General features: G+C 40.1%; 1 protein-coding gene across 1 annotated transcript in view; it reads left to right on the forward strand.

The window, feature by feature from the left end:
- LOC139742545 (glutamyl-tRNA(Gln) amidotransferase subunit A, mitochondrial-like) overlaps positions 1 to 16,985 on the forward strand; it is a 75,686-nt gene that overhangs the window by 42,579 nt on the left and 16,122 nt on the right. Inside the window, exon 10 of the mRNA XM_071653078.1 lies at positions 3,332 to 3,540. Within this exon, the coding sequence (XP_071509179.1) occupies positions 3,332 to 3,540 (209 nt within the window). The remainder of the gene's footprint in view (positions 1 to 3,331; positions 3,541 to 16,985) is intronic.

Consider the following 16,985-nt stretch of genomic DNA (forward strand, 5'->3'; position numbering starts at 1 on the left):
GAGCAAGAAACACTATGATCACCAAATTGTAAGTCTCCCTCTGAAGGATGTGGTGGTAGGGACTATAAGGCACCCTTCCTGAGGGTGCAAATATACTGCTTGATGCAGGACTTGAACCAGGACTTGGACCAGGACTTAGACCTCAAGATTTCGAATCCAATACATGCTCTTGTCCACTGAGTCACAAAGGCCACAATGACTCCTCTGTTCCCAGAGAGGAGGTGCAGTTCTTTTCTGACACGCCCACTTTCCCCTGGGATGCTGTGATTCCAGCTCCCACACATGACCAGACCAGATTTGTTATATTACAGGGTATACAAGTTAGGTTATCACATACATATATATAATATACAGTTGAACCTCTCGTATCCGGACAAGTCAGGACCGGGGCTCATCCGGATAAGGGATTTGGCCGGATACGGGAGACTCAATGCTTTATACATGTACATATACATACACATGTACTGATGTAGCCCATTGTAGTACCACATGTAGTAATGTGTATACTGCAACCTTTTCATTGTTACACTCAGCAACAGACCCCAAAATAGAGGTTCGTGTTTGCAAGAATGAAATCATTTTCTTTTATAAATTCTTGGGATGATTTACCTAAATAATTATTAAGAAATGTATCAAGTATATGTAATTCATGTGTGTTGTGTGTAGGAGTTGGGAATCCCCCTTTCCTCCCGTAATTATTTTTAAAAAATCACGGCGAGATTGCGTCCATATAATAGAGAGATCCGGATAAAGGGAGGCCGGATAAGAGAGGTTCAACTGTATATATATATATATATAATATATATATATATATATATTTTTTTTTTTTTTTTTTTTGTTTTTAAAGTCACATACTGGATGTGGCATCTTGCCAATTGCCAAAATTATAGGTAAGTAAGTAAATAGATTTTGAATGAATGAATATATGAATATATGAATATATGAATATATGAATGTATGAATGACAATAATAACTTTTTATAATGATAATGCAATAATAATGATAATAATAATGATAATAATGATAATAATGATTAAAAAAGAAGAGTAAATAGACATGCTCATGAGAAACACCAGCATATTCAAAATTAGCATGGCAATACCTAATGATGTTGAAAGACAAGCAAAGTACATTCATAGAAATTAACATGCAGAAGAGGACAAGCTAATTTTAGCGTGACATGCTTTTCCCATTGACACCTGTACGAGTGTACAGTCATGTACATGTATTAGACAGGACTAGTCTTCAATTGGGTTAAAATGAAATGAGCACTCAGTATGGGTGTAGGGGTGAATGGGTTAGCTTGGTTTAGGTCCTTGGAAGAAAAGTGTTTATTCATAAATTGTATCAGGCCTGTCGTGCTGTTGCGGAGTTGGTATACAAATCAAGCAGTAAGACGATCACTTCAGGGGGGCATTTCATGAAGGAACTTGTCGGATAAAATATCTGACAAGTCAATTATATCCGACAAGTTTATGAGAAATTCTTTAGTCTGATTGGCTGATTTCTCTGAACTCGTTGGATATAATTGACTTGTCAGATATTTTATCCGACAAGTTCCTTCATGAAATGCCCCCCTGGTGTCGTATTGCCTGTTTTTAGCTGACATTACTGGAGAAGACAATCAGAAAAAGCAGAAAACTGGCAGAGGTGAACACCCATCTCCCTTCCCCTTCGCCCCCACGCTCATATTTTATGAATTCATGCTCGAACCCTTGAACGTTACTGATTGCCCCGAGTAACTTCAGGGCATTAATCATTCCAAACTACCCACTTGGGGAAAACCTTTTGAATGATACATACCGCACTAAAACTAAAAGTGAATTAGAGGTTACGACAACTCAAGTCAATTACTTAAAATTTATAAGAGAGATGACGCTTTTCCAGCTCCCTGCCTCCATTACAGATGGGACTGTTTGAAGTATAGAATTACCAAATGCTGTTTTCTATGTACTGCTAAGTACCTCCATTGAGGTGGTGCTAATATGTGGTATCAAAAGTAAATTTCATAGAAGTGGGATTTGGGATTTTGTAGGGGTTTTTTTTTCTTCTGCACTTAAATGACTTGCTGTATTGTGATGGGTGGATAAGGCTGCGGTATACAAAATGTCCGTCTCACAATGCTGGGGTAATATTAAAAAAGGAATCGCAAGAAGAACAGTGTCTATATACATTGGAGAGGCTGCATGTGGGATGATAAGATCCCATATATTATTATTCAATATTGTTCAGCACCTACAAAGATCCTTCCCACGTTTCGATAGACAATTGCTGTTAAGCACCAATTGATCTGGAATCATGGCGCATAATGAAGCCAATAGCCATGTCAGTTATTCTGATATAGGCCCATCATCAAACTCTCAGTTTCACGTAATTTTAATAGCGACGTCCTTAAAAACGAAATGGTTGTGCTCATATACACAGGCCATGGCTTAGACCATGGCTTACACCATGACTGTGTACGCCTATGTCCTACGAATTCTTATAAAACAAATAATGTATGGACGTACATCCCGTGAAAGACACCCCCTTATTCAAGCTCAGTTGAATAAATCATAGTGTCTTTCACCTCTTTACCATTCATACTTTTGATACACATAGTACAGTATTGTTCACTAACAGGCTAGAAAGTGTTCTCAAATGTGAGAACTTGGTTCATGGGGCCATGGAGGAGGCACTAGGCTCCTCTCAAACTGGGGGGGACGTTTCCTGCCGCAAATGATCTTGGCTTAGGGAATGTCCTGATTGCTAATGAGGTTAAATGCCTATGCCAAGACTTGTCATGCACTTGCCTCCTCCCCATTAATTCAATTAAGCAAAGTCACTTCTTGTTTTTTGTTTATCTCTATACACTCTGAAAAATCAGCCCCGAGTGTCTTCAGATGCCTAGCGAGAATTTCACCTGTGTCTCCAAGAATTGTGATGTAGCACCGCTATTTCGAGGACTGAGCTACAGTACCAATTCCCTACTCACCTCTCCTCCCCCCCCCCCCCACACACACACACAATAGTGCAGGTTCAAATGTCAGAAAAGAATAGTCTTGACTCAAGACTGACTGAAGAGAATGGATGTATACACTTTGAGAAGTGACCTGCACTACTGGTAAAGCACCCACATGTTGAAAAAAAATTAGTGTCATGCCGGCTGGCTGTTTTAAACCATTTATACCCCTCCATAGACTTAGTACATGGAAGACCTAATGTTATACTCATGAGCATTGGGCCAAAAATGATGAAATGATGTTAAAGGAAGTTAAAATAAAGCTTATGTTCCTCTTGTGCATTTTCAGTGCATCTCTCTTTGCCCCTTTCCATTTTAAATCTCTGCAGAAACTACGAGCGCTACTTCCTGCATGCCCAGAGAGTCCGACGCCTCATCGCCAACGACTTTCAGGAGGCCTTCAGCGATAAGGGAGTGGACGTCATCCTCACCCCGACGACCATCTCGGACAGTCCGACGTTTGCCGAGTTCTCCTCCGTGGACAGCCGCGCGCAGACCGAGAAGCAAGACGTCTTCACGACGCCGGTGAATTTGGCAGGTGAGAGAGTGAACGCTCGACAGTCATTAGTTGCGGTCATGCTGGCAAAAGATCATGAAGCTTAAGATTGCAGAATCTTTGCGATATTTGGTCGTCTGTCCACAATGGCAGCCAAACTTCTCGAATCATTAAGATCTCAAAATTTGGGCCACTGGTGCACTTGCGCAAGAAAGGAGAAAGAGCGCACTGTCCGACAGCTGGTGGTTGTGACGTAACAAAGCACACCTGTACATCACCGTACTCTTTGCAGGCACTGCCTAAAAACAGGTGGTTGACTAGTCACATGACAGCAGAGACTCCAACCCCAATCACCTTCTGATCTGGAGATTCTCCCACCTGAAACCCCTAGCGAACTGGAGACTCCATTTGATGGGCGCGAAGCGCCCACGAAGTTCCTTGCGGCCAGGGTCCAGGGCCCGCTTAAGGGCCTTGGAAGCTCGAGGGTCCTAGAAATGCTCTCTCGTGCTATCTCAGGCTTACCATAGACAGAGATCTAGTGAATAGTTTTCAACATACAATGGTGCTAAGTAAAAAATCATTTCAAGCGGGAGATACAGAGCCAGGGTGGGAGAAATCAAATCTCAAGCAGGAGACCTGCTGGAGTCTCTGTGACCGACTTCGCAAAGTTTTAGTGTTGCTAGTGCTCACACTACCCAAAGATCAAGAAGATATTGGCGGGGGTCCGTGACATATCGCTAGTTTGAGAGGGAAGTTTGGCAGGAAGTTCACACCAGCAAAACTTTGAGATCTCAAAGGCCACAAATGCAGACAATCTTGTCTACATTTTGGGAACCCGATATATCGGGTTCCCATAAGGAATGGGGTAATGTTCTTCAGCCAGATATGCTGAGTCATGGATCAGGAAATATATCCTTTTTCACACAATGTCAAAAGTGAGTCTTCCATCGTTAGTCAAGATTGCTGGACTTCTGGCTAAATGTAATGAAGAAAGCAGAAGCATCCAAATCAACTGCAGTCAAATCGCTCTAGTCCCCCCCCCCCCCCCCCCCCCATGACGTAATGTTCAGGAAAGTTCAGGAAAGTGTGATCCTCTTTACCAGAAATGAAAACACAACATGATAGTTTTATGGGTTTCAAATGTTTACACTGTACAGATAATGACACTGAAGATAAATAATGAAAGTAAGAACTCTGTGTTTATTGCATTTTGATATACACATGACACATGATTGGTACGTGGACTAAATTTGAGTCTTCTCATTAATTTTGTTTCTCTCCTACTTCCTCGATCCCAGTATAGAATGATGCTTTATCAGTATGCATTGATAATCTGCACAAAATTTTGAAATGCGCCATTAAAATGGAAAGTTAGCCTATATGTTTGAGTTGGCTCAAGTGTGAGTAAAATTGGGCCAGACAGCATAGGACATTGAGTTTCATTGAATTTGGTTGCAAAAATGAAGAAAGTTATGAAACATTCAGGTTTTAGCATGTCGGCACCAAAATGTGATCATGGTTGTAACGACATTTGTGTAATATGCAGATTAGATGAGGTGATGATTACATTGCATCTCAACCCTCCCATTGGTTTGCTCATGAGTATGTGTCAAACTTAATGTTTTTGGTTCATAAGTTAGCAAGTAAAACCCCTCCTGTTATTATCATTATTATTATTATTTATTCGGCAATTCAACATACAATACAAGCGGATATAGAATACAAACATAAAATCGTATTACATGATATAAAAATTGTGGTGATTCCAGGTGCATGCCGCTGGTTGCCAGGGGAGGATAAGGCAAACTTAATCACCGAGGCTCAAGGCCTTCCTCCCCACCCAGTGCATGCACCCAGAATCAGCTATATCAATGTAAAACAGTTACAAACATTATCAAATAATGTACACAAAAATGCACTGAATTCAAACACTTGTTTTGTAAGTCATCATTGATTGCAAGCATATTACAATACAATGTGAGCAATACTATTACCAGTAGTTACCCTCTGCATGTTCACAAAATTCCGGCAAATATCGTATGTTGAGAATGAGAAGGGCGTGAAGTGGTCTTGAACACTATGGGTTTTGTGGCAACTTAACGCCCTTATCGTTCTCAACAGACGATATGTAGTCTCCTGGCATATTCCAAGAGACCAGGGGCTAAATGGAATATGGCACCAGACAGTAGATATTTCCAGTATTTTGTGAGAACAAATTGGGCGGGGGGTAACAATTTTATCTTTTAGTGTATAGGTATAGGTCTACATGAGTTTTGTAATGTAATCTCATTGGTAAATTTTTGGTGAAAACATATAAATTCTTATTTCTGAAACTTTGGTCTACTCACCACTTGTGCTTTCTTGTCTTTCTGTCATAAATGCTGCAATTCTGCAGCTAGTTAGAAGTAAGTTTTAACAGTTCAAATGCATGCAGCTTTGATGTGCAAATATCAAAACAATACAAAACACGGAATACAAGATACAGGGCAACGACCTCCTCTACGACATTCAGGAAATATTCAGTGGATGATCGACCAACGAGATTACAGAATTCACGATCGCTAAAAGATAAGAGTTTTTTCTCTTTGGCTTCTGATAAAGACGCACAGCAGGCATCGTGAAGATTTTTGAATGGAACTTTCTTCTGTGTTCCCTTCACCTCAAGTCATCAACAATATTTATTGACTCCATCACTAGCTCATTATAAACTAGAAAAGCACTCTGAGAACACAGACCTCCACCAAGCAGCTACTTCATTTCCACCGATGATCTTGCTCTTCCATAGAGATCAGTGATTTCCACCCATACGTACTAGAAGTGTAGTATGCATGCTTAGAAATTGCCCAATTTCCCAATATAGAAGCCTTTGTTACGTCATAAACCTTCAGCTGTGCGGCACGCCTTGCCCTAACAGAAACTAGAACACGGACTAAGTGTGTGTATAAAAACCTAAAAAATGCACAGGTTGAACTCCCAGGTTCATTGACCCTACCTGCCAAAATATCAAAAATCCTTCGTAAAATCCATAAAAATTTCCAGATCACTACCAAAATTCAATCATCTCTTCCTTGTGTCATTCTCAATCTTTCCTGCAAGTTTAATGCATATCCATGCCCAAAAGTTTTGAGTTATTTTGCGCACAGACAAACAAACAAACAAACCAACAGTAATGAAAACATAACCTCCTCCCTTGGTGGAGGTAATAATGAAAATCAGTGTGCGCACTTACAACGTATGACATAGTTACAGATATATATAGCCTTAACTACGTGCACAACCTCAAGAGAAATCGGGAGGAAGGATATACAGGTTATCCATTACATTTTGCAAGGCCATCTTTTAGGATCTGCATGAAAGTGGTTCCTGATCGAAATCTTAGATGAATACTCCATGATGAATTGTTCAGTTAATCCATTACTCTCACATGTATCCCATTAAAATAAGTTTTGATTGTCCAAAGATTTCATGCATCTTCCAGTCATGCCACTTAATCCCTTCTATACTACACATTACTATGGCTATACTGCCATTCTCGACCACCCTAGTTTCCTCATTTCCTAACTTGTTTGCATTTCTGTATGTGTCACAAAGTACCAGTATCCATCACGCATTATTTGCATCATTGCTTGGTACGTGAAAATCTATTCCATCTGCTCTAATGTTCTATCTTTCAATATCATTTACCATTTGTTTGATGGAAAATGTTCCCCCACGGGACTATTCTAAATCATGGAATGTTTTGCCCATATTTTGATTATAAATGCATGCCATTAGTTCATGTGATGTTAAACTAATCACTAACGAGGCAATTCTGCAGTTAGGTGGACATGGCATGGATAAAAGAAATTGTGCCTCTTTATCTCACTCTTTGATTTAGATATCAACTTATGCCATGGATTTTCACCAATCATTAAGGTCTTTCAAATTCAGTAGATTTAATTTTTCATATTTATTGGTTTTGCGAGATATAAAACCATCATTTAAAATGTACATGTGGGACTGGGGATGGTGGAATTTACTTAAATACGAATTACAGTGGGTTCCTTTGAAAATTTTTTCTCAAAGTTTTGCTAAAGGGTAGAAGATGAATACATTTAAATACTCCAGAAGTCATGTGACATTTTGTCAATTAGAAAAGGGTGAAATGACCTGCGGAATTTCTCCGGACAAATGTAACGTTACCAACCGTTACGTTACTAACCAAGCTTTTTGGGGTCTAGCTAATAACTTATCGGTCGAACTGTCAAAAATAGTTGTGTGAACATTTGTCATGATACAATAATTGAAATTAATACAACACTTCGTTCGAACTAACTTTAATTTTTGCACACTTTTTGTTACAAGACATTGATTTTTTTGTTGTGTCCTTTTTTCGTAACGTTACTAACCAGCCATTTTAGTTGCCATAGCAATTCTAGAATTTATTGAATTGTATTCATTCTTTTATATATCCTAAACATGGGAAGGATAAATATGTTATTAACATGATTTTGACTTGAAATGAATAAATTGTGATTAGTAGCAAAAGTAAATATCTAGATTTGTTTAAATGTAACGTTACTATCCACAGAATTGCCCAACTGGTTTCAGCCTAACCTCTGTACAAGAAACCTTGAAGATTTTGTTATTATTATCATTATTGTTTTTACTGAAGTGGAAGGCACCAGCAGCTCTTTGAGATGTTATGAAATACCATAAACATATTGATGGAAATATCAGCACAAACCTCTTGACACATTTCTACAAATAATGGAATTCTCATGCTGACATCTGGCAGTGTGCCTTTGAAATATGAAAGTTATTTTGTTAGTATCAGTGTGTGCCACACTTTTCTCATAGGGGCGTTCTGCAGGAAGAAAGTGTGGCATATTTATGTTTGCGAATTTTATCGTAGTCAGCCACGTTAGGTTCCAGAGTTTATTTTCTGGGGCATTTTTTTTTTTCAATGCTCAGCAACCCCTATTGTCGGCAACGCTGTAGTAGTCAAGCGTTTTTAAGAGATTTCCATCTCCGATTACTGATGGATGTGTATGCTTGCCATGGACCATATTTCATGTGTTCATTTGACTTTGTGCATGTACTTGTGGGTCTAGATGTAGATCAATAGTCATACAATAATTACAAAGCGTTACACTCGGGGTCTTCGATAGGCATGCAACTGCATGCACGCCTTCGTCCACTCTGCACTGTACCTCAGACTGCGACCATCAGTGCACACGCAGATCAATGAGAACAGATTGTAGATGAACAGAAAGATAGAAAGACAGACACACAGACGGATGAAGGTACTGACTGACAGTGAGTGGAGGTGTTTGGAAGACTTGGCATCACACGGCCTCCCTGTGACTGATCCTGAGTCAACGCGCCCCCACTATTCATTCAATCCTTCCCCAGGATGATCATGGGGATCCGCTATTCCACCTCCTCCCCCTACCTCTCGCCCCATCCTCTACCCCTCGGATTCCCCCTCACCCTTGTTCCTCTTTCCCCTCCCCCATGACATGTGCATGGATAGAACCAACAGAACTTGAATTCATTTGGCAGAAGAGGAAATCAGGGGAAAGAGAGCACCTGATATTAAATGTCCCCCTTAATAACATCAGCAAGACTCCACTGTGCAAAGCTCTCTCTTGCCATCTTGTCATGGCAATGCAGTTTCACAGCCATAAATCTACCCAGCTGTATGTATCTTTCTATGCCTGGGATTATAGATGTACTTTGAACCCCTCCTCTCCCTCCCCCCCCCCCCCCCACCTTTACTGCCATATGGAATGTGCTCCATAAAAGTGTCATCCATGTCCATGTGAAGAACTTTTGCTGTTAGATTAAGTAGAGGCACGTGGCAGTTTAGATTTAATTCATTTTTCTTTTTTGGTCAGTGTGATGATACAAAGAGTGGTGCATTTGAGTCATCCGCCAGTGAGAGAAAAATGGTGTGCGGTTTGCAAAAAAGAAAAAAAGGATAACATCCTCAATGACAGGCCTCTTCACAATAGGTGGCGATTTTTGGCTCTTGCAAGAGTGCTGTCAGTGACAGTTTCACAATGGAAACGCAGAGAGGGATGTACTGATGACAGAACAAACACAGTACTAGTTTAATACAGAAAGCGGTGTTCCAGTGTTTTCCTTCATTATCATTATAACTCTGGCCAATATATGCACACTCCGAATATTTCGCGAGGTTTCTATTTGTGCGAATTTCGTGAGTCAGGTGCTACTTACTTTTGCGAAATGAAAGACCTGAAAATATTGGCTTTGATGCCGATGGTGGATGTGACGTACGCGTGTACATTTCTCCGTTCAGCACAGGACTCCACGATCGGGAATTTAACCACTCGCGAAATTGTTGGGAATTCCCAATTCGCGAAGATTTAGATTCGCGAAATATATGGCATATACAGTATATGGCAGTGCTCACACAGCATGCATAAACAAAAAGAGATGAAATATATCAAATCATTACAACTGAGGAGAAAGATAAGCTTTCAGAATTTTCTTTGAAATGTGTACTGAACTTATGCAGATTGTGATGAAAGTGAGGAGTTTGTTCCACTCCTTTGTCACTGTTACTGTAAAAAAGCAGGATTCCCAGTTTTACTACCAGTTCAGGGACAGGAGAGATGAAAGTGGTAGGTACTAGAACGTAGATTACTTCTGGGAGAAATATATACAACTTGAGACAATCATTTAGGTACATGTATCTTGGTTCCTGGTTGTGAGAGGTTTTATAAACCAGCCAACAGGAACTTAAATCTAACTGCTTCCTTTAAAGATACTATTTACCTTTTGGAGAAGTGATTTGAAAATGTTTGAGTTATCACATTTGATGCATATGTGTAGGTCAGTTTTATCACAAAACATCCTACCATATAAAAATTTTGCAATAAAGCGTAATATATACGGAGATACCACTAGTGTTCTCACTAAACCATAACTGTAGATGGTCAAGTCTTTAAACAATTTTATTATAGCTGTTGTTCACGTTTTGTATATTTTACAGTACTAAGAATTGTTTATACTGAGTTACTTTTTTGCACCAGTTGTTTCTATTCCTAACTCACATTTCAGAACTGTTTTGAAGCACTACAGCTGTGTTTTTGTTTCATCTGAAAATGGTAAATGATGCCGAAATTTAAACTGAGAGCCAGTGAAGAGTCTTCCAGAAAAATCAGTTTCACTCTGAAGTGGACTCAAATTTCAAGAGGAGATGGGGAATGCAAGGTTGGGTTGTTTGGGAGATGAAAAGCAGGATGTTCAGATGAAAGAAAAAAAAAATTATACTAGAATGGTATAGCTATACGATAAATTTATATGTCTGAACGCTGACTAAATAAAATGACGCATAACGAAATGATGTATAACAAAGCGACGGTCAGAGCATCATTTCGAACTAGAACTGGATAACGAATCAACATTCCATCATAGTATGGCGACCATGGAACGGTATAACTGGGCGGGGCTTGGGGGAGTGCGCACGTAAGGTGACCCTACATGTATACCTGTCACTCATGACCATAACAGCATGCGTAGTGAGAAACTGCACATCTACACAATGTCTTCCAGAATGATCGAGATTATCGTCTGAATGGTCTTTCGGCTATACGATGATTCTTAATACGTCATTTTTCTCTATTGAGTTTTGGTATAAACTGGCTTGCGTCTGAACAGGGGGAAGGTCATCTGGTGAAAGTTGATCCATGATCCATGCAAAGAGATTGCATGACAGGAAACATCTTTGGCCCATTTCTGGGAATGTACTTGGTTCATGTAACAAAATCAAGTCATCTTGGATGGATTGATGTTTGGAATGCATCAACAGTTATACCATATTTCTATGCTGGTCATCAGTGTGGTTTGCATGTGGGGAAGATTTTTTTTTTCTTTCAGATCACAAATTGTCACTCCATCAGCATAGATGCCAAGTTCAAAAAATTTTTATGAGTGAGATTTTCATGACTCAGCATCTCTGCGCGCGCGCATGTGCGTGAGCGAAGCAACTGAGCGAGGGGAGGGCGTGTCAGGGGAGCTTTTTCCATTTTTAGCTGTTAATGGTGCAAGCTGGTACATACTTAAGTGACTATTTTTTACTTATTTTGAAAGACAAAAGGGAAATATGCCTTCAATTGCAACTCTCACTTTAATCCTTTAAGCTATGCTCCCAATGCGTGAGGAAAATGGGTGTCATGCGTGAGATCGTGAGACAGACCCTAAATGCTTGAGTCTCACTCACAATACGTGAGACTTGGTAGCTCTGCATCAGTAGATTTGTAACAATTGTGTGTGACATGTGTGTGAGGAAATATCAAAATAAAAGCAGTCAACACCTGGTGGAGTCAGTGAGTAACCCTTTTTTAGCATTCAGTGTGATTCAGTGTTTTGGTTTTCATACTTTTCACACTTTTAAAGTGTACAAAGACATTTATTCTCATGTAAAAAAGTGTTTTTTTTATTTTGAAACTTATAATATTTTTTTTTGTTTGTTTTTTTTTGGGGGGGGGGGAGGATAGGGGGTATCTAATCATTAACTTAAGTGTGCGAGTGTCTATTCCCCAGCATTTTTTTATTGCATCTTAACTTCAAAACTTTTTTTTTTTTTGTTATTAACTGCACTTGTTCCGTAGAACTCTGTCTTATTTGCCATTTCTATGGTAGGTTTAGAAAAGGAGCAAATGTGTGAATGGTATTTGAAAGAGTTTGTGGGACTGCACAGCCAACGGGGCAAGCGTTGTGCTAGCAGTCTATGGCGTGCCTTATACTTTCACATACAGTAACTTCAGAAGATCAAGAATAACGTGGCAAAATGGCTAATCTCATCAGTCATAGTTCTGTCTTTCCACCCTCGCTTGTGCTGCCAATTTTAGTCACCTTGTGTTCAGGCTTCTCACGAGGTGTGATTCTCACTTCTCTTCCCCACCCCCATCCCCACCCCCTACCCCCCCCCCCCCCCACACATTCCCATCCCCTTCTTCGTGCCAGCCCGCCCCCACTTTGCATCGAACAGGTGAATAAAGTCATCAGCTTTGCGTTGCCCATGGTAACACAGTACAGTGAAAGACTGGGCCTCACGAAAAACCAAAGATGCCATGAAGGGGTGGGGGGAGGAGGGGTGGAGGGTTGCATTGAATCCTTTCTAAACCTGTACTGAGGGTTAATAATTTGCTTTTTCAGTGAGGGTGGGGGGAGGGGAGGGGGAGGGAGGGGAGTGTTATTTGTGGCTAATTAGTCAGGCGGAAGTAGGGATCGCTGAGCAGAGCATCTTTACTTATCGAAGGTCATCACGTATGGGAGGTTGCGAGGGACTTCACACTTTGTGGTAAAGCCACACCATGCCTTCTCTTTTGACTTTATCCGTGGTTCTGCAAGAAGAAGAAGGCTGTGTATGAAAGTCAAGGGCTCAAATTTAGAAGTCATTTAGCCAAACGCCATGTCTTCCTTGGACACAACGGCCATAATCTGGCAGAACTGCATATCTCCTTTTAGCCATTACCGGTACGCCAGAAATCGGCTTTAAAGATACAATGTTACACCTTTCTAAACGGGATACGATGAGTTACATTTTCTTCTTTTCTTGGTCATAATTGGTCTAAAGAATTGATTACCAGCAAAAAAATGACAATTTGACCGTTTTAAGTAGTAATAATTAACAATTTAAGAAACTTACACAGTTTTGCCAGATAAATCGCAGCCAAATTTCTGCGATCGTAATCTGGCAAACTGCGTATCTCTGGTCACGTGCCCGGGTTGATCAGCCAGAACTGCGTAAGTCTTTGGCCATGCGGGGGATTTTTCAGGCAGAACTGCGTATCTCTAGGAGATATGCACTTCTGCCTGATAAGCACGTGTTTCATCATGCAGAACTACGTATCTCTTTTCGTGGTTAACCACGTGCTTATCGGTCGGAACTGCGTATCTCTAGGAGATACGCAGTTCTGGCTGATAAACACGTGGTTTATCAGCCAGAACTACTATATCTCAGTTTATTTTCTGTGGATTGTCTAGCAGATTACCATCCATCCCCCTTACTATTCAGCGGATGGAGTGTCAAAACACTGAATATTTCAGATCGAGTACAACTTTTTGGATTATTTGTTAACATTGTATAAAGTCATCATTAATGATTTACACTTATGGTAATTCCATTTTATCCATTCATTCATATGTGGAAATATTGTCCATCTGTATTCATGTTTCAGTCTTATTTAGCAGCACGGGAAGTACCGCTACATCAAAAGCCTGGCTGCTACTTGGGTCATTGTCGATCTTATGAAGCATTGCATTTGGATTAAGAATGATATTTGACTAGATGTGAAGCTATATGTTCATCAAGACTACAAGTACTACATTGTAGACCATCTAGACCGTAGTCCATTCAGGCCTAACGTTGCACTAGACTATCTAGAGACTACCAGTAGAGTAGAGCGGTAGAGGGATCTATGCATACGATACAGATCCCATCGTTGCTACTCTATGCCCAAAGTAAGAGTAGGCCTAGACCCTATGGGCTGCAGGTCTAAACCCTATTTAATCTGAAGTATACTAGACCTATATAGGCCTGGCTAAAGGTTTGTTTACAGCTCTATTAGAAATAGAAAATAGGCCCTAGGTCTAGTTTGTGCAGTACCGTACTACAAAGCCACTCCTACTAGATCTACAGTACCCATACTAGGGTAGTAATAGTGTTCTACTCTCTATGTAGGCCTACAACGTACTACTAACTTGTAAGGTCTAATAGGTGTTAGATCCAGACGTCTATATTGGGCATCATTAACACTCTAACAGACTAAAATCAATGAAAATTAGTATCTAGTCTAGACTCTAGATCTACATCTAGGTAGGGTCTAAATCTAGAGCAAGACTGTCTATTGGGGATCTAACCGTTAGTACTAACGTTATTATATCCAACATTAACAACAACGTAAGGCCTAACCTGCCCAATGTCTATAGTATAGATCACAGATCTAGCTAGATCTATTTCTAGGGCTAAATGGTTATATTTTAGCTTTTAATCTTTAGATTGTAGATTCTTTATATTACAGACTTTAAAGACTGTCTATGTCAAATTACATCTAGAAAAATAGAAAACTAAGTAAAGACAGAAGAAGCGGCGATTCAGCCTAAGTAATGGCATGATGAGATCTTCCTAAATCCAAGTACCGGGGTACCGTGGTACCGGTATAACTCACTGTAAAAGTGTTAGTGTTGGCCAATTTCTGACGTCTTTAGGATTGGATCGAAATGCCATTGTTATGGACAGTATATCCTAGATATTCATTAAACTTCTCGAGATCAATCTGATAGATCCAAGACAACTAACTATTTATTACAATGAAACACAAAATGAGAAGCTATGGATTACAGATGGACTTAACCAGCAGCGCAGTATCACATTGTTGTTCGCGTGACCTACCACACAGTACATTGATTTTACGTACACTAACAATTTACAAGTGCTGCAGTACTAAGTAGACCCTAGGCCTAAAGTTGACTGGAGCATGATGTCAGACAAGATACATACAAACTATAATGTTTGTTAGATCTAGAAATGCTCTAGGCTTAAAAAACCCTAGCTTGTAACAAAATTCAATAGTAAGGCATACAGCATATTGACCTGTTTTGAAACCTGCCAGTCTACGAAGGGAAAGAAAGTGGCAATTTCCCCCTAGAGTTGAGGGTCATTGCTTTTGGATTCATTGCTTTAGCGTGACTGTCGTCTACATACTGCATGCAATTATCCAGTTAACTTCAAAACAACGCGCAGCGCATTAATCGCTACCAAGGCCGAGCACGTGCTTGTTAGGATATACCATATCCGTGCGGGATGCAGAAACACCTTGGTCCAAGCGTTGTCGTAAGTCGACCTATGCAGTTCTGCCTGATTAACATTGGCAAATTCATTTTGTATCTCGCTTTATGCAGTTCTGCCAGATTAATTGCCCTCTCTCCCCAGGAATTTTGCCAAAAGTACTTTCTAAAAATAACTCTCTGTAGGCCTACCGAATCACAACTCTTTTTTGGGCCCACTTGAAAGAGCATGAGAAAAAAACACACAAAACACTCAAAACCTGAAAATCGAACAAAATCGACGTAGAGAGTTCTGCCAGATTACGGCCGACAATGTGGAGCTGAAGTGAGCGCTGGGAACAACTCCAGTCTACATGTATAGTCTAGATGAACTTCCTTTTGTGTAAAGTCAGCATTTATGTAGAGATGCCATGTCTAAGTTTATGCTGACAGAATTTAAGTATTGCCAGGCTTTGCATTTCATTCAGTAAGAAATATCAAAACCGAACAAGATTTTTTTTTTCTTTTCGTTCCTACGCCCCCAAAGAGTGCCAGAGGCACTATGTTTTCGAGTTGTACATTCATCCATTTGTCTGTCCGTCTGTCCCACATCCTGTTATCGTGATTTCAGCAGAAAATATAGAAGCAGATTTCTTAATGCTTGGCCAGGTGTGCTTCATGAGGTGTAGGATGTGCTAATTAGATTTTAGACCAAAATTCATTTAGGTCAAAGGTCTAAGGTCACTAAACTTTGGCTAAAAATTACATTTTCCATTGACCTATTTAACACCCTGTATACAATGCACACAGGATTTGAAAACACATTATTGTGTTTATATGTTTAGTGTAAAGGACAAAATATAGGCAGTCATGAAAATCAAGTGTACTGCATATATTACAAGTATTCAACAATGGCCTCAGATTTATTGCTGGACAATACTTCACGTAGTCCACCAGGCCTGCTGATCTCAGCCTATACAACGTGTACCTCAAAACCAGAAACATTCGTGGCATCACTGACCAGTCTGTGGGGCTGATGGCCATTTTCGTGGCATGAAACTTTCGCAAATTGACGACCATGAAAAAATAACGAGTAAAATAAATGTGTAGACAACAAACTTTCGCATGCACATTTTGCTTCCATAAATTTTGGCTCCTTGGCAAACTTTGTGAAAGTACACGTACCGCATGCGAAAATTTCTGGTTTAACAGTAAGTCCTTGATAAAATATGCTGTCGTTGACATTTGTACTCGTGGACCCCTGTCACAAGTTAATTAAGACTTCCTTTGTCATCGGAAAGTGCTGTACAAATCTGTCCTTAGTGAATGAATGAATGAGTGCACACAGGTGGGCCTATATGTCGTGAGCAGGCTGAACCTGTTGGTGCTGCTTAAAGGCTGTGCCAGATTGTAACGCGAAGACACGTGCATCAAGCGTCGCACTGTGTGTGTGGATGACTAAATTCTGACCTCTTTTAACTGAGACAGCTGGTTGATCAGAACAGAGTCACAATGCGTTGTCCCTAGAGGGCAGTGCATAGGTTTAAATAAATATTGTACCGGTATGTATAAATCATACACCAACCTTTTTCTTTGATGGCCCGTCTGGACCACTAAAATTTTTACATTTGCAATGTTGGTCACCTGAAATAAAAGGAGACATAAAACTAAATTTTTTATCTTTTGTTCACCCAATCTGGCCTCCA

This window comes from Diadema antillarum, unplaced genomic scaffold (genome assembly GCF_040938485.1).
Source record: "Diadema antillarum isolate AM-2024a unplaced genomic scaffold, OU_Dant_1.0 seq00001004_RagTag, whole genome shotgun sequence".
Taxonomy (NCBI): Eukaryota; Metazoa; Echinodermata; class Echinoidea; order Diadematoida; family Diadematidae; genus Diadema; species Diadema antillarum.